General features: G+C 45.8%; 1 protein-coding gene across 2 annotated transcripts; it reads right to left on the reverse strand.

Annotated features, from left to right (window-relative positions):
• Positions 1–1,870: 1,870 nt before the first annotated feature.
• Positions 1,871–16,413, reverse strand: fbxo46 (F-box protein 46). 2 transcript variants are annotated; one of them, XM_080428876.1, is made up of 3 exons: positions 15,889–16,413; positions 5,870–6,544; positions 1,871–4,505 (listed from the first exon to the last, which is right to left on the reverse strand). In XM_080428876.1, the coding sequence occupies exons 2-3, from the start codon at positions 6,386–6,388 to the stop codon at positions 2,715–2,717; spliced, it is 2,310 nt and encodes a 769-aa protein (XP_080285002.1). In that variant the 5' UTR covers positions 6,389–6,544; positions 15,889–16,413; the 3' UTR covers positions 1,871–2,714. The 2 variants fall into 2 exon arrangements, with proteins under 2 accessions (XP_080285002.1, XP_080285003.1); XM_080428877.1 differs by having other exon boundaries at positions 15,884–16,413.
• Between the last annotated feature and the right edge of the window lie 2,721 nt (positions 16,414–19,134).

Consider the following 19,134-nt stretch of genomic DNA (forward strand, 5'->3'; position numbering starts at 1 on the left):
CGTATGTTATATTAGTGGTTCTCAAACCTTTTCATGTCAAGGACCTCCAAAATTATATGTATTTGGGCCACGGACCTCCCATCTCAAAATATTTTGTTCCAGGGACCCCCAGAAGCAAAGGTTTAAAAATATCTATTCAAAAATTTGCACAAATGTATGAGTTTTCAAAAATAGCAGATCTACAAGCTCATAGCACGGCACTCAAAAGAACAGCACCAAAGGTGGCGGGGAAAAAAAAGACACAACACAGATGTACTGTATATATTGTATAATGAACACCAGTAAAACCAGGCAGTTCAACCAGATATCCAGTTTAATAATCACTTTGTCTTTAAGCAGATATTTGCCATTAGCATTGTACATGTTCTGAAACCTACAGTGGTCTCCCAATGCCTCACCCCACCTTCCTTTTTTTTTCCTCCATGCAGTTTCAACGGCATTCTTCACAACGGTCCTTTACTACGCATGTCCAGTTTTGTCAGTTTGCAGGTCTGTGTGTGTGTGTGTGTGTGTGTGTGTGTGGGGGGGGGGTAAAGCAGGTTAAAGCGGTGGGGAGGGTTGATCTTGAACAAAAATCGTCTCGTCGTTAACCTCATGTCCAGAACTGTTGCTTTTCAGGATTCAAATTCAGAAACAAGTAGCAGATCTACAAGCTCGAAAATTGCGGATCTGCTACTTTTGATGCTTTTGTGTGACACTGTAGTCATAGTGTGATCAAGTAGGGCGTTAATTTACGGGAGAAAAAAAACACAAACCGTTCAAATATGGAGATAAGAGGTTTCTGCCCGACAGCAACGATATAGTCAGAGCCGTCACCAGGCACTGGACATTGACCCAGCCTACAGTAGCACCAAGGAGTCCCTTTATCCATCAGGAGTCCAGCACCCATTGCAACTCCCCAGTAAGCACCATCCATCCCATGCATAATTTATCATTTTGTTGCTGTCGGGTAGAAACCTCGTATCTCCATATTGTAGCTATGTGTTTTTCCGTAAATGAACGCCGACAAGACAGGACAAAACTCCCTGCAGTATCTGTGGAAGACTGTGTGTCCCAGGGATAGGGCTACGCTCCCACATGAGGAGCCACGCTAAAAGGAAATGACTGCATGTCTACTCATCCGTCGGATCGACGGGAGACTCCACCACCCACAAGCTCAAAACTCGCGTTTCGAGCTTGTCGATCTGCTACTTTTTCATTTTAATCCTGAAAAGTAACAGTTTGGGACAGTTTCCACCCGAGAGAGAGACGATTTATACTAAGTTCAACGCCGTCGTATGATGGGGTATAAATATGAATCAGGCTTCAGTGAGGTGTCTGACATGTAATTCTCATACAAGGGCAGGTTAAGAATTTGATCATATTTTTTTCTGGAGTGGGTGGTGGGGGTTAAGGCTGGATGGAGGCTGGTGTAGTGTTTCTATGGTTAAGTGGTTGGTTTTCACCTGTTTCAACAAGCAAGACCCATGGCTTTGAAACAAAAAACGTTGCACGGAGGAGGAGAGAGGGAAAAGAGGAAAGAAGATGGGGTTGAGGGTCTGAAACCATCACGGGTAGAAAATAAAATCTTTTTGCAGGAGGAGACAATCTGGGAGCGATAACAAAACATTCCTCAAGAAAAAAAAAACCAAAACAGGAATATAACAGCAAACATTCTCTTACACACACACACACACACACACACCCCAATTAAAAATAATGAAAATAGATAAACAAGCATGTCAATCAAACCTTCATACAAAGTGACATCAGGCCTTTGCAAAGTGACATCAAATTGCGCTTTTTTTTCTCCTTCTCCTCCTCCCACTATTTCTTAGTGTCATTCAAGAAACTCCCATAATTCTCAGTAAACCAGGAAAAGTCCTCGGGCGGCTCTGCAGTGTGGTTTTATTAACAAGGTTGGGGTCAGCTCAAACAAAAGCGTGGCGAAGAGACAAGGGAGAGAGAGTGCCCGTCAGTGACCAACAGTATGGCTATTAATGTTATCAGTGACATAGGCAATGATTTCAGCAGCATTATCAGGGGCCTGTTCATTCAGAACACAACATTACAGCACATTCATAGAAACAGAAAAGAACCAGGACAGATATGAGTGGCAATCGTGTACAACGGAAGGTCAACTTTAGCTCTATACAATCACACTGTAAATGTCAAACATTCTATCACTGAAAAAGCTCTGATCCTTTAAGGACCACTTTGCAGCTAAGTTCCTCAAAAAGCACCATTGTACAGCCAACGTGGATTATTTGTAGATATACAGAACAGGTGTGAAATGGCCACAGCGGGAGTTAAGCTCTAGGGCATTTACTGTTACATGTGTCACATTTATGAACGCTTTATCTCAATGAAATACATAGTTTTCACGTGAAATTAACCAAATAACAAAGTATGGAATTAGACTTGAATACGGTACGAGCCGAGGCAGAGAGAGAGCTGACTGACAACACAGAGCCACAGGAGCGGACCCCAACCCTGGTATACATACACACACACACACACACACCTGTCCAGATGTGCCCCCATCAGAGCAGAGAGAGAACTGGGGAGAGGCGACAAAAACAGCCTCCACCTCTCCTCCTCCCCGCTGTGAGGCAAGTGAAACAAAGGAGTGCCAAATCCTTTTCACTCTCCATTCCTCCCCTGAACCCACAGAGGGAGAAAGAGGAGGAGGAGGAGGTTGAGTTAGGGTCTGTTTAAGGAGGTCCGCTCCTCGACTACCTGGCCTCCTCCCTCCTGTCCTCCCTCTTGGCGCGGACGGGCTGCGATCCGTCTGCCGGCTGCTGCACCCAGTTGTTGTCGTGCAGGCCGACCCGGCAGCCCGGCGTGTCCTTGTCCGTGCGCCGGCAGCACATCCAGTAGGAGCGTCCGTAAGGCAGGTCGTGGTGGTAAGGTTTGGGGTGCCAGCGGCACAGCGACACGTCCCCGCGCTCGTACTGCCGCTTGCACTGCTTGCAGGGGTCGTCCCGGTACAGCGGGTCCTGGTTCCAGCGCGAGTCCACCGCGCGCACACCGAACGCCTCGATCAGCGCCTTGAAGTCGTGGCAGGTGCACTTGAGGGCGGCCAGCGAGCGCGTGGGCAGGTGGCTGAAGATGTTCACCATGATGTGGTCGGGCAGCAGCAGCATGTACTGGCGCGGCTCCAGCAGCCGCTGGATCTGGAAGCGGATCTCCAGGAAGTCGTGGGACACGTGGCGGTAGAGGCGGCACAGCGAGGGGTCTGAGCAGTCGTCCACGCCGACCAGGGGCGAGTCCGGCCGCGTCGCCCGGTCGCACGCTGCAGGCGTGCAGTCCAAAGAGCACATTCCCGACACGCCGCCCGTTCCGTCCTCCTCGGAGCCCCGTGGGGGCTGGAGGAAGAACAGCTGGCCGGGAGGGGGGTCGTCTGCCGAGGGGTCGGTGGAGCTTCCCACCCCACCCCCGCCCCCTCCCCCGCCGGGCATAGCGAAACACACCGTCTCCTCCTGGACATTCTCTGTGCTGTCCTTTCCGTAAAACACGCACTGGTCCACGGCCCCCGTCACCACCACTTCCACGTGGAAGCCCGTCACCCTCTCCCTCCCCACGCTCACGCCACCCGCCTTCTTCTCCCCAGAGGAGAGGTCATGGGTCGGGTCCGGGCTGCCGCACGCCTGCCTGTCGGCGTGGTGGAGGTGGTCTCCGTCCTGTTTGGGCGACGCGAGCAGCAGAGCGCCGGGGTCTCGCGAGGAAGGGCTGACCAGCTGGTACAGGTCACAGGTGATCTTCTCTTTGGCTCTGGCCCCCGCCTGGCTGGCCCCGCCCCCACAGCTCATGAACATACAGCGAGGCCTGCCGGCGGGCTCCGACTGGGACCTGGGGTCCAGGCTGGACAGGCTGGACACCCGGAAGGCTATCCTCACCTCGCCGCGGCCGTGGGCGTGGGCGGGGGGCGGAGGCGGGGCCGCGATACCGGTTCCCGACTCCCCCCCGACTACCCGATGCTGCCTCTCTCGGTCCCGGCCGGAGCAGTCCATTCCGTCCCCGGAACAACCGGAGCCCGGCGGGAGCAGCCGGCCCTCCAGGTTCTGGGATTCAAAGTGCGCGATGGCCTGTGCCACCCTGCAGGATTCCTGCTGCTCCGCCTCCTCCTCCTCCAGCTCCTGGTCTGTCCGGATGGGAGAGGGAGGGGCCTCCTGGGGCTCAGAGTCCACCTCCGAGAGGAACATCATGGAGGTGGGGTCGGACACCGTGCTCCGGAGGAGGGTGTGTTGGGGATGCTGCTGGCTCCCCTGAACGGCCACCATCCCCTGGAGAGCCATGGCCGTCCTCTGTTCCACCAGAGCCACCATTTCGGCCACGGACAGCAGGTCCGTGTCGCTCACCCCCGAGAGCTGGTCGGGGCCGGGCAGAGCGTCGGGGGCCAGGGAGGAGGGGTCCTGATTGAGGTGGGGGTCCGAAGAGGTTTGGGTGCGGGTGGGAGGGTCATAGGAAGAGCAGCGTCTCCGTCGTTTGGCCTTGCTGCAGTCCGTCGCCCAGTTACCCTTCACCTGCGATAAAGACAAGTAGACTTTTTAATTTCAAAGCCTCACATGGATTACAGCAAAATAAAACCTCACGAATGTGAAGATGTGAAGAAATCACAGACTGAGGCTTTAAATCTTTGCTTTCATGAAACATCCGAGACCATTCAGGTTTTATGTAAAATGCTTCTAAACATATTGCTAGTTTGACCACTTCAAATGCCCTAATCTTGCGTCGCAGACGCAGTGAGAGCTTGGCTATTTTCGCTGTGCAACATGCTTCCATAGAAGACATGCTGACTTCTATGGAATCCAATGACTGGAATCAGTCATGGCGACTGAGAACTTTAATCCATGGAACCTCACCTCTAGCTAAATGTTTTGTAATCAGACGAAGCATAGAGCTCAGATAGAACACACTCCTGAGAATTCCTGAAACGTTTTGAGATGAATTTCAGATTCAGATTTTATATTACGAATTTCTGGTGATTTTATCTATTCCATAATATCTTGACCACTTCTCTGAATTGTCCACATATCCTAGTGATTCAAAAGTGTCTCAAAAACAATGGCCATTATAAATAACAGTATCAAGAGACTGTAATCTTTTAAAATGATCAAAGACATAAAGCCAACACAAAGAGGCCAGCCCAGTCTGTCACGGGGCAGCCCGTGCCCTATAGAGACTAACATTGCAAGCACACAAGCTACACTGCTGCGTCCAATTAATTAACATCAAGCCGGCTTGGGAGTGTCTGTTCTGTAGTGACAGTGTTGTATGTTTTCTTAACATCATCTGTAAGTCTGAATGCATTCCTGAGTAACAACACAAAGGACTACCAATGGTGTTAAACATTTGTATATTGAAAACAATGGTAAAAGTTAGACATTTTTTATGGTCTTGTGAATGAATTGGCAAACTCAAAAATGCATTTGAAATTGTTGGTAAAACCTTTATGTATACTATACTGTGTACTTAACTCTTGTGTTAGCTTTATACGAGTTAATTGAATTACCAATTGCTAGTCTTTGACTCTCTAGCCTGATTTATACTTAGTGTCACACTGGTGTCGCCTGTGGTAAATAGCAGATATACAAGCTCACAACGCGTCCGAGTTATTTTGTCTTAGTATTATTATCATTTTGCTTCATTTTTGTTAGTCAAACTATTATTTCTGCCTGGGCCTGCACCTGTAAATATTTCATGGGACTGTTGGTTTTGGACAAAAATAAATACCTGGCGTTCCTAGATTTTTGTCAACTTTTGGAGCCTTGACCATTAGGCCAACGTATACACAATCGTTATGCTTTAAAACATAAAGACTTAAAATGTGTAAATGACTGCTGGATTTGTTTGCAGTCTAGATGAATGTGGCAGCTCCTTTGCTTACCTTCATGGCGCTGGTTCTGGGCAGCCCTGCTCCACTGAACTGATGGGCCACAAAGAAGGCGATCTTCTCCTTGGTGTTCCCTGGCTTAATGACGTACCAGGTGTCCAGCAGCACGCGGCCGTCCTCCATCTGCGCCCCGGAAGAGGGCGGCGAGGGAGGGCCAGGGGGACAGGAGGACGGCGGCGGAGGAGGGGCCTGGCTCTGAGTCATGGAGCCGGAGCCCAGTTCGGGGGCGGGGGGAGTGTTCTCTGACTCTGAACCCGCATCCTCCTCCTCTTCTTCTCCTTCTCCACCTCCGTCCTCCTCCTGCCCTCCCAGCATCATCTCTACGGCTCCGCTTCCATCCAACGACCTTCTGCCGCCCGGCGAGGGCTCAGCCTTGCAGAGCGAGGGGGCGCCCGGCCCCGACACTCCGCCGACCCCCGCCCCCCCGCCGCCGCTGCGAGCCTTGTTCTGGGAGTAGGTGCCGAAGGGGCGCGGGCACCAAAGGCGGATGTGGGAGAAGGTGTCTCGGTCCATCTAGGGAACGAACCACCAGGGCATATCGGCATCTAGGCTGGCCAGCGAGCACTGAGAGCCAGACCTGTCATTCTACCTCTCTCTCTCCTCCTCGCCAACCCGACGGGTGCCGTCGGTCTGCCTCCCCGACTCCACAGGAACGACTTGGCATACAATCTGGACCAACAGAGAGGGGAGTGGAGGGAAAGGGAGGACAAGGAAGAAAAGGAAGGGATTAATAGAGAGCAGATCGGAGACATTAGAAACGGCTCTGTCCTCCAAACTGAGTAACCGTTGAGCGATACTGAGTGATAACACGACACGTGTGTGTGAGGCACTGGATCAATGGTCAACTGAGGTTGGGAATGGTTGCATAATGGCTGTAAAACAGACGTAGTGTGTAGGACAACCCAGCCTCCTATGACAACACAGTCTTAACAAAGTCTTCAATCTGGAATACCTATTTTGGGCATGTCATTACAGGAAGAAATCTTCACAAAATTATAAAAATAAAATTCTAAATGTTAAATATTTTTGGTATCCACAAGCTCACAGCAATGTGCGCTTATGAGTTTGAGTTTATTTAAGATCCCCATTAGCTGTTACACCTGGCAACAGCTCTTCTTCCTGGGGTCCACACAGAATAATATACAAGCATACAGAAAGCAAAAACTAGTTTACAAATATCACAAAAGAAATCTGATAAAATACTTTACAGCATAAAAACACGGTTAGTGCATACACATAGGTAATATTCCATGGTGTAGTGAAATAAGCTTGTAGATCAGCTATTTTCGCTATTTGGCGTACAACAAAGTACAGTATCGGTCTTTAAGTGGTTAAGAGAACCACGTAACCTTCTAGCAGCCGGGTCTCCTACTTTGGCCAAAACGTAATTAGCCATTACATCTGCTGCTTTACTGTAAGATCAATTCTCTCGCGTCAGAGCGTCTCAATCAAATTAAAGGGGCTTCCATTTCAGGCTGCCCCGATCATGAGAGGAGAGGGGTGGGGTGGGATGGGGGTGAGATACAAAAGCACCAAATGGATTCTCTCACCGCTTCAGACTTGCCTAATAGGAGAGGCAACACAGGGAGGGCATGCAGGCAGGCAAAGGCAAATGCTGGGCCTATTTTTAGCCAACAGCAGGAGGCGTAGGGTAGGGTGGGGTTGGTTGGTAGTAGTGAAATTGATGTCGCTTCCCTTCCCTCCGGTACTCCCTCCCTCACCCATCTCTCCCTGCCCAGGAGAGTCCATAGTACAAGCTACAGGGGAAAGCCTTCTACTCTATATACCCAGAATGCTTTGCTAACTGTGTCACGCACTGGTGCCAGCTGTAGGGGCTCTGCCAAGAACGTGCATGCCGGCATGCTTAAAGGGAGAAGGAGACATGTGGTGATGGACGGTGCAACGTGTTTATGTGTCGCGACTGATTTAAAAGGCCCGTGGTGAGGGACAGCTTGAGCCTACAGTTACATATCAACTGTCATTAATACATTGTCTCTGTATTTACACACAGAAGCATCTTTACACACTGCTGTCTCTCCACCTCAAGCTGTCCCTGATTAGATAGCACATACATTCCAAACCATTTGCATAATAAGAATATCGTCTGTCGGGTGGAAACCTCATATGTCCAAAACGGTTACTTTTCAGGATTCAAATTCAAAAACAGCAAAAACAGTAGATCTACAAGCTCAAAGCACATCGCTTCGCCCCGTGTTTCGAGCTTGTGTATCTGATGCTTTTGTGTGACGCTGGCTGTAGTATGATCAAGAGGGGCATTACTTTACGAAAAAACACAAAAAGCTAAAATATGGAGATGTTTCGGCAACGATAGTGTTATTTTCACCCTCCTTCTTCTTTTATTTAGAGTAGCCAATTATTTTCTCCCCACACATTTCTGTGTTGCCGCTGTTGTACCCTCCTGGCTCACCTGCCAGTGAGAAGCCCCCACCCACCCGGAGGACAGAACGCCTCTTGTCCTCCCAATCAACATTCCCACTGAGGGACACAGGCGCTGTCCCAGCCTGTAGGAGTATATCAGTGACATAGATCTCCCTCCCCGCCTAGCTTCCCTCCCCCCGAACACGGCCAATTGTGTTTTGTGTTAGACGCTCGGGGCCAAACCGGATGCACCGCAGTGGTGGGCAGGTACTGTACTTTACCCCCTGCGGCATCCATCCAAGCGCCTAATAAAAATGCTGCTGTCAAGCCTGATTTATGCTTAGTTGCGTGCCGGCGTCAGTGCTCAGTAAACAGCAGATATACAAGCTCACAACGCGTCGTTGTGAGCTTGTATATCTGCTATTTACCGCAGGCGACACCAGTGTGCAACGAAGTATAAATCAGGCTAGAGAGTCAAAGACCAATGGTGCTGTACTGCAATTTCCATTTCCAGTAGAGCAATAGAATGAATGGGGTGTTTGGAGCGTAACTGTTAGGGTTGGTTTGAAATGGCAGGTTATTCTGTGTGGATGGCACCCTTCAAGGCCTTAGTAATCAAACCTGTGGACACGAGATGAACATTGAGCGGAGGAACCGTGTTGGTGGCACTATACGGTATTAACTGAACCATGTTATGGCATGCGTTTGGTCAAGACAGCTCAGACAAGAGGGTAAGGTTGCTAATAATTTTTTAATATCGCCGATGTCGGGCAGAAACCTCGTCTCTCCATATTTTAACTTTTTATGTTTTTTTGTAAATCATCGCCCTACTTGATCATACTACAGCATCACACAGAAGTATCAAAAGTAGCCGTACTTTTGCCGTTTTTGAACTGGAAAGTAACAGTTTCGGACATAGGTACGAGGTTTCCCCCCGACAGAGACGATATGTGCCTTCTGACATACTGTGCGGCAGACTGTGAAACACGGGCCTCTCAGCTGCCATTTCAGGAAAAAAAACACTATAGGCTAATTGCTTGTATGGTCATTGAGATGGACTTACGTAGCCTATAGAAAAGCCCATAAATCTGCCTGCTCATATTCCCTACAGCTGACTTACTATAGGCACAGGCACATTATACAGTATGAAGACATTTCAGCTAATCCAGTCTTCAGAGCTTATGAAAGCCAAGTATTCAAGGTCAGAACTTACATTTAATGTACATCGACTATGATCGCAGTTCATCATCATCAGTTACAGCATTCAGTAAAGTGATCAAACATCATTTATGTTCTTACTATTAAACTATTAAATCGGAGAACAATCAATATCACAAATCTTTTATGTCATAGATATCAGTTATCAGTCAATAATGGGCATAGACATGCAGCATGTGTCAATTTGTGCACTTAAAGCTGCGCTATGTAACTTTCCTCTTCTACCCTGGATTTGAACCCGGGTTCCTGTGCAGTGCGCAAGTGCTGACATTTTTACCATTGAGCTAATAGAGCCTGCCTGCTTGCTCAGGGGATAAATTGAATCCCCCCTCTATAAGAGAGAATAAATGTCTCAATAGAAGAGCAGGGAGACAAATTACAACCACCCCAATTGTTATATTGGATATTAACCCATTCAATCCGGGAACGCATCTGTGTCATTTTAGATTTGAGCTACAACCATTATTTTATACTTTAGCTATTCAAAAATAGATATACAAGCTCATATACATATATTCAAAGATTTGCAAAAAAAAATTCACGATTAAAAAAAAAATGCAGATCTACAAGCTCATAGCGCGGCACACTGCCGCGCTATGAGCTTGTATATCTGCTATTTTTTTATAGCCAAAGAAATCTAAAATGACACAGATGGGTTCCCGGATTTAATAGGTTAACATACACATTGGAGAGATTAACATTTTATTCATAAAAAAAAAAAAAAGTGACATAGTGCCGCTTTAACTGAAAGGATTTGATGACAAAATGATCCCTTCTGCTATCAAACACTGTCTGCGTGCTACAGTTTTTAACTCTTAGCAAGCCTGGACTTGCCGTCTGCTCTACTGAGATCGTAATACAAGAGCAGCCTCATTCCGTTGGCACATACTGTAGTAGTAACCGTCAATCTTTGAGTCTGTTCAAGTTAGGGAGAGGAGGCAACACAAATATAAACTTGTCCATAGCATTTGTTATTGCCGTTTCCTTTAAATTGTCCCGTAAATTGTGGATTTTATACGTTTGGTTTCTCCTACACAGTGAAATCCTGAATGTTAGCCAATTTAACTCTGGGCAAGAGAAGAAGTGCACAAATGTAACCAATAGGACCCACAACGATGTGTTAATTTAACTCAAGAGTTAAAAGATTTTACAGTGTGTAGACTAACTTTTTGGCCAGTGTCCTCGGTCCAGAGGCCACGAAACCAGTCTCTTTTTTTGTTTTGCTTCTCTGTGTGGCACAATGAAAAGAAGTTGCTTCTTGCCTTCAGGACTAATGGAATGGTGGAAAAGAGGTGTAAAAAAGCAAATACCGCCCACACAGTGTGTGGCGAGCCAAATGCTTCTTCCATAATCACACAGAAACGACTAGGGCAAATTACACTGTTGTGAGGGAAAATGCAGCTGAATGCTTTTCCTGTCTGTCTCTCTCTCTGTCTCTCTATTTGACCTCTCCTCACACTATTTCCCCCCCTCCCTCTCGCTCTCCGCATCACTCTCTCCAGCCCTCCTGACAGATTAGATGGGATCATAAAAAGAGAGCAGGCTGTCCACTGCGGTGTGTGTCAGCATGATGATGAGGGGCAGGGCTGACAGCCATCATGACATTTCACTTGACCATTACATTGTCATGCAAATAATTGCGATTAACAATGTTTGGGCATTGAACATATCAATATAAAAAGATACATTTCTGTTTGCCTTTTAGGCTTTTGTAAAGGAAAAATGTCCACATGACAGATATGACAAATAACTCACTTATAATATACAACGAAATAACTGACATATTTAATAACTTTATTCTTTAAAAAAATAGCCAATCTACAAGTAAAAATGATTGCGATTATCTCAAATAATTGCGATTACGTAATAATAATTGTGACCGCCTACTGACGGGTACGCACACACACTGGCAGGGACATCAGTCTCCATCTCAACGGCTTTATTCAATCAGTCCTACTCACTGAGCCCTCCCGACACAAGATGGTGGGAGGGACGCGCGCGTGGGGTTTCAAATTTGATGTGTGTGCTGTAAGAGCACACAATCTTTAAGTGGTTTTCATACTGTAGGTGGTCCAGAATAAAAATACTTGGGTGGGCTTACCCTGTGAATGAACCACTTCAGCCGCATTTCATACTAAGCCGCGCGGCGGTTGGCGCGCCGCGAAAATAGCCGATCTACAAGCTCACACTGCTATAAAAATGTTGCCTATAATGACTAGGGACTCGGGTTGAAAGTGGTTAGGTTAACCATATGAACCCTAGCGTCCTTATTCTGGGGGCAACCATTCGGTGGAAAAAAAATAAAAGCAGATCTACAAGCTTACAATGCATCACAACAACGGGTTATGAGCTTGTAAATCGGCTATTTTCGGTGAAGAGATTTGGTGTAGAGAGGGACAAAGGAGGGGGCCTAGTATAAACTAGGACTCCAGTCGACTCGACAAAGTATATAGGGTTTTAAGTGGTTATCGGCCCAGTCACAGTCTAGAACTCATTAGTCCCTGCCAGTAGTGTTTCTCTGCCCCCCTTCCCCCCAATACACACACACGGTTGGGATCAGGTGGAACCGGATCTAACATTGAGGAACCGGAATCGGTTCCATCCCATTTTGAACCATTTCCAGAACCGGTTTTATCACACTGTCAGACACACACACACACACACACACACACACACACATCAATACGCTGGGGGTTTGGTGGTGGTTTTAAGCTTTTTGCATGTAGGTGTAATCCTTCAAAATCCTGCCCAAGCACAAGACACAGAGGCAGGCTGCGGCACTGCAGCTATTTCACAGGCCACTGTTAGTATAGAACGGAGGTGGCTCACAGCCTCACACTCACACCACGCTAGTCTCCCCCCCAATGAACGCCAAGCGAAGGAGAGTGAGTGTACAGTTAAATGTTTTACACGTTTGTCAATAGCAGTTACAAAGATCTGAAAGTCAGGATGGATGGAAGTGGGCGAGTGATGCATTGTGGAAATGCACAGCCCCCGTCTAAAGCACTGAACCTAGACAAGTGTTCTAGCTTGCCAAAATAAATGACCCCCCCACTGCTTTTCTGTAAATATACTTTTACTGCTCCTAGTATTGATGATCTCGTGTAGTATTTTATGTCTTTATATGTCACGAGCGCTAAGAGCTTTTTGTGTTATGCTTTTTAGCATTACTGTATAACTGTACCTCTGTACTTTCTGCAAACTGTTAATAAAGTATTCAACCAATCAATGAATTAAGCCCTATAATCTTGGTGGTGTCGGTTCCTTTTTTATTAATATTTTAGAAACGACTTAAAATAGTGAAAATAGCAGATCTACAAACTCACAACGCCTCGCGCTGCGAGCCGTTGTGAGCTTGTAGATCTGCCATTTTCACTACTTCTGCGTGACACTCTTGTATGATGAAATACGGCATTGATTTACGGAAAAGAAACATGGGAGATACAAGGTTTCTGCCGACAGCGACTATATACATAATCGTACGTTGAAGTCTGAGGAGCCCTCGCAGATGAATTTCACCCTTCTTTTTACTGTAAAGCATTTTTTTTAAAGGCGTGACAATAAAGTCTTTCTGATTCTGAAGCAATTTTTGTCAAGGATTTTTATTTGATTCATTCATTTATTAGAATTTTGACAAATTTCCACCTTACTGTACAATGACATGCCCACAATAGGCACGGCCAGGTTGAAAGGGTTTATGGGAACAGAAGAGAATAGAAACCACGTCAGAGATGGTGTCACATGTTTGACCGAGCAAGAGGCGTCTAGAATTACAGTTAAAAGGAAACGACATGAACTACATTGGAAGTTAACTGACAGGTCACAGTTTATCTTATTGACTTCACAGCTCAGGTGCCTTACCCCCAAAATAAACACGCCGATAATACTGATTACATCATTCTGGTCCCGTCTTAAAGTTCTGACAGTCCCGGGGGGGGGTATTTATTTTAGGATTGAGAAACGTCAGCTATTGACCCTTAGCAATAAGTCACGGTAATCTACAAAACATTGACTGAGACCGAGGGTAATTTTAGGTCAAAGTAATGAGGAAAAGAAGAGAGATCGTACTGATTGCATAGTGAGTAGGAATGTTCAGACAGGCAATGACAGGTTTCACATTAGACTTCCTGAACCCATGGACCTCAAAACTTTACTTTAATCTCCATGTATAAAGCACAGGCAGGTGCAGCGTTATTCATTGTGGTTATACGTTTCACACTTCACAGACGGAACATAACCACATCTATCAGTCTCAGATGAACTACGTTTCCCCAAGTTCAGTAAATTAAACCTGTCTATAGAGTTGCTGTCGGGCAGAAACATCTCATCTCTGTGTTCTCCTAACTTTTGGAGTTTCTTTCATCAATTAACGCCCTACTTGATCATATAACAGCGTCACGCAAAAGTAGCAAAGTAACAGTTTTGGACACCCGACATAGACGATAGGCTGTATTCGATGACTATTTGTGAGGGGTGTCATTGGGAGGTACAGATGCCAGGTAATTTACACACTTCATCATACCTTTTTGACCAGTGCTCAAACTCACATTTTCAGCTAAAAAAAGTGCTGCCCGGTGTACATTTTTCAGTTGAAAATACCTTTTGCAGAGCGTATAAAATGAGCCCTTATGGGCTGCCCTTTTATCAAAAGTCAACCTGCAGATAGATACACATTTCTTCTTCCAGCTTATTTTCCTCTTTGACATCTCACCCCTCTTTTCAGAGCCTTTCAGCTGGATGGAGATGGACACTAGCAGGCAAGTGATATATCACCCAAGCATGCTGGCGAGCCTCAACTCAAGCCCTTTCTCTCCTTGTGTGTGGGTGTGTGTGGGTGGGTGGATTCGTCCTCTCCCTCTGCGTCTGTGGGGACAATACAACAGAAGTATGGCCAGCAGGCCAGCCACCGCTACAAACTGTCTAACAGAACAATAGGACTGACTGCATCTCTCTCCAGCAGTCTGCCCCCCCCCCAAAAAAACACAGAACCGTCTGGAGTGACCCCTCCTGTCAGGCTAGTTAGAAAAGCTCTATGATGTGTACAAGGAAGCATCTATGTGAGAGGTTATGTCTCATGTTAAGCTGTCACGGTACAATTATTTTAAAAAACAGCCTTGCCAACCAAATGCCTTGAAAGCACATGTACTAATTCCATTATACGGTTCCTATTATGACCCAATTTCAACCCCCCTTTGGGGAGATAAAACGTTTAATAAAATCTAACATCACAGCCAGTTTACCCCATAATTAGGCCAACTTCAATGCAACAGTACAGTAGGTCAGTGTTATTGTGGGGCTGAAATGAGCGCTTCAGAAAGAACAACAAGACTTAGATGTAGGTTATCAGATCATTTTTCCCATGAGATTTGTAACAACATCCCTTTCCTCCCCCCAACAACAGGGGTTAAGTTACATCTGTCAAGTTACAAAATGAACTTTGTTCACAGCCAAATCCATACGGCACGTGTCGTCTACATTATTATCCATAGCACTTACAAAAAAATACCCCATAAATGGTTCAGTTAGATAAACATATATCATCCTACGGTATCAATCATAACGATACCTAGTACAGACTGCCAGTGACAATTAACGTTTGCTTCCTTGCATTTGGTTAGAGATCACTAGCTCTGGTCCAGCAGGGCACCAATGACTGTAGGATATGACTTGACAGACAATGACAGCAAGTTTGGGGTTTCAAAGACCAAAAGAGACCACAAACAGAACTGATCTCTGGTCAGCTGATTGCCTCAAATAGCTCATATATCCATTTAGATAGGGGAAATAAATACACAATCCTGCATGGATTGCAAAATACACCAGCAGCAACCATCTGCTGGTGTATTTTACAAATCAAACGAGTTTTTTTTTAAGGTTTAAAAACACAACAGCACCATTCTGTTTACCTGCCAACCAAGTGGCTGCATGGGTAGAGAAACTCACACAGTATAAACTCCTCAGTGTCAATAATATCCATTTGTATCTCTGACAGAGAGGGTACAGATGGAGCCAATTTGGTTACATCTGTTACCCTCTGAAGAGTTCAATTATCATTGTATTACTAATGTATTACAGTGTATTAGCCACAACTGTATAACAAGTCACCTGGCCGGTGGCTAACTGTTGATGATGTCCCATCTGAGCTCCAACCAGGCTCAACTATAATATAATATACAGTACTACAAGTGATTTATTGTGAAGCGATCCCACTTCTTCTGACACCAAATGGAAAGCTTCGCAACCCGAGCCACTGTAAAAGAATCAACATAAAACTATCTAGCTTGCTAACTGGTTAGCATAGCGTTGTACCTGTGCGACTGGGAGAAGGACAGCAGCTAACATGCTAGGCTGGGGCTCTTTAACGTTAGCTAGGTTAACTTCCCCTATGTTACTGCTGCTATATGAACCCACCTTACCTCAGTAACGTGGATAGGTCTCCCCAGGAGGAACTCGTTATCGATGACAGCAGCTTATTATCATTAGTATGTCCTCCTCCTGGTAACAGGACACCTCCAGAGAGGAGCCTCCTGGACACTGGGCAGCAGCAGGTGACACCGACCACCACCACCACTGATGTGTCCACGTCGCTGAGCCGAGGCAGCTAGCCGAGGGAGCTAACGACATTAGCCTCTCTCTCTCTCTCTCTCCACTCTCCAGCAGCTAGCTGTTAAGCTACAGCTACTCTCTGCTCAACCTTGCCTGGTTGCTGGTTGCTGGGTGCTTGTTGTTGCTGTCCAGAGGCCTGTGAGTGCTGCTGTCACTGGTCCACTCACACTCACACCCCCCCTCCTCCTCCTCCTCTCTGGCTGTCTATTTCAGGGTGACAGACAGGGTCTTTTACGGTGTGTTCTCGGGGACTCTCTCTCTCTCTACCAAAATAATCATCGGTGTGTCAAAACACAGCCAGAGGAGGAATAAAAGGCCATCTTGTTGACAAGCAGCTGCATAAGGCCCGCAGCCAATAGCAGCGCAGAGTCGATGGTGTGCCCATATATGGCTCCTGCACGACTCCCCCTCCCTCTCTCTCTCTCTCTCTCTCTCTCTCTCTCTCTCTCTCTCTCTCTCTCTCTCTCTCTCTCTCTCTCTCTCTCTCTCTCTCTCTCTCTCTCTACTTTGGCCCTTTGCTATCTCTCTCTCTCTCTCTCTCTCTCTCTCTCTCTCTCTCTCTCCCCCCTCTCTCTCTCTCTCTCTCTCTCACATACACACACACACACACAACACACACACACACACACACACACACACACACACATCAAACAGAACAATTTTGCATTCATACACATTGTAAGATGCAACAATTGTTGTTGACTTGGGGCTGTAGTGAGAAGGTGCATTGAACCTTCAGTCAGTCAATCAATCAATCAATGAAACTTACTGTACTTATATAGCACATTTCATGCATCATTATCATTATTATAGGTGAAAATGTTCAAAATCGTATTCAAGAAGTGCACAGTGACAAATACTCCAACAACAATTTGTCGTGGCATTGTGACACCTTAGGAGCTTGTATCAGCTATTTTGCTATTTTTGAGCAACACCATAGTATGACAAAGTAAAACAGAGCTTAAGTGGTTAAGCTCATTAAAATAAATAAAATAGACACAGAAATAAAAGCAAATGAATTCAGTGCAAAGAGCCTAGGTAAAAGCAATGCTAAATGTATGTCTTAAGATTAATTTAAAAAATGTCCACGGATTCACCAGCACCTTACACCATAATCACTGTGCCAAAAGGTTATCAGGATCAAACTTGTTCGGTAGGACATTTTACAGTCTGTCAGTATACAAAGCTACTGATAGATTATCAGTATACAGGCTACTCAGTGGATGCATCAACCACAAGTAATGGTATGAGAATAGATTTAAGACACATAGTGGTCATATAGTGTTTTGCACATTGCATCTTTTCCTTGGCTACACACACAGTAGGAGCTTAGAGTCAAAGCTTTTAGTCCAGCAGAGGGCTAGATAGGAGTAACTGCTGAATATTCTGTGTGTGTGTGTGTGTGTGTGTGTGTGTGTGTGTGTGTGTGTGTGTGTGTGTGTGTGTGTGTGTGTGTGTGTGTGTGTGTGTGTGTGTGTGTGTGTGTGTGTGTGTGTGTGTGTGTGTGTGTGTGTGTGTGTGTGTGTACTATAGCCAATGGTATACTGTATGTGTGTTTGTGTGCATGCACATGCAAATCTTCACAACACATACTGTATGCATGCTAGACCCTAATGAAGTCTTTATTCTCTTTTCACCAAATGGATCCTTATGGGGTCTCTCAGTCCTATGTTCCCTCTGACAGTCCTATGTTCCAACTGACAGTCCTATGTTCCAACTGACAGTCCTAAGTTCCCTCAGGTTTGAGGTTGGGGATGGGGTTAGGGTTGAGGGAACATAACCATTTTATGTCGGGTTGTGTCTGTGTCAGGTGATAGATGGAATATTTTGTATGAAACTCATACTTGACTTGAATAGTGTTTCTGATTCTGCATTGTACTACAATTATTAAGCAGATGGAGGGTTGCACTTAACCTGACACCGTCAAATGGAAGAAGCTTGCGACACACATTTGTTTCACAGCCTACTTCCCATCTGAGACTCCGGTCGCAGAATCGATGACAGACAGTTTTTCTTTTTTTTCAAGCTACTAGGCAGGTGATTGGATGATCCCGCCCCTAGCAGCCGCTGATTGGTTCGAACACGCAGTGTTCGGGCATGCTTACTCCCTGCGCAATCCCAGACCTCCCTGAAATCAAATGCAAATGAGATTTCCGGAGGGAGGGGGTTTACCTGGCTAGGTTGCACTTGCACTTAGCAGTAACTTATAACTTTCTTTGCATTTTATTATCTGTTTTTGTCTCATCTTTTTACTGAATGTCCTATGTGTCTGTAACTGTGTGTGGGTTGCTGCTGCTGTCTGACAGGGTCTTTCTGGAGAATGTCACCTACAGTACGTATAAGGTCTCAATGAGATTTGCTGTTTAAATAAAGGTTAAATAAAATGAATACATTCTACAGTAGTTGTTGCAGATTTCTTCTGTTTGACAGACACTCTAGTTCAGTGAAGTCTGGTGTAAAAGTCCTCCTATTTGGAGCATGTCATTTTCAAAAACATTCTAAAATAGCAGATGTATACAAGCTCATAACGAATGTTTTTAAGCATGGGAATTGTATACATTTTAGGAAAAAATGAATGGATAATGAATGTATGTATGTACAAGCATGAATATACATCTATTGATATATAGGCTATGCATGGATGAATATATGAATGGTTACTGTAGGCCTATATCCTAGTAATCCATGCAAGTGTGCCAGAGAGTCAAGCAGGAGAGAGTCTTTGTTTACTTTATCTTTACTTTGTTTAATATTTATGGGGTTTATAATCTTGTTCTTTTTTCCCTTCTTTTTTTTAATACTTTATTGAGTCCAAACATGTTAACAATAAATCATTCAGTTTACTTCCATAATCTTATCTTACTACTATATAATTGACAAAAGCTCCGAAAGTTCGTCCGGAATTCGCAAGCACAGGATCACTCCACATGCCTCCAAGACCCGCCACAGACTGTTGATCAGAGCTATGGCTATGGTTTAGGCATCTTACCCCACCTCGATCAGTGATCAGACTTGATTGATTCTCTGATTTGCCTATCAGACCCTCAGCCTGATCT

This window comes from Gymnoscopelus braueri (genome assembly GCF_963280865.1).
Source record: "Gymnoscopelus braueri genome assembly, chromosome: 5".
Lineage (NCBI taxonomy): Eukaryota > Metazoa > Chordata > Actinopteri > Myctophiformes > Myctophidae > Gymnoscopelus > Gymnoscopelus braueri.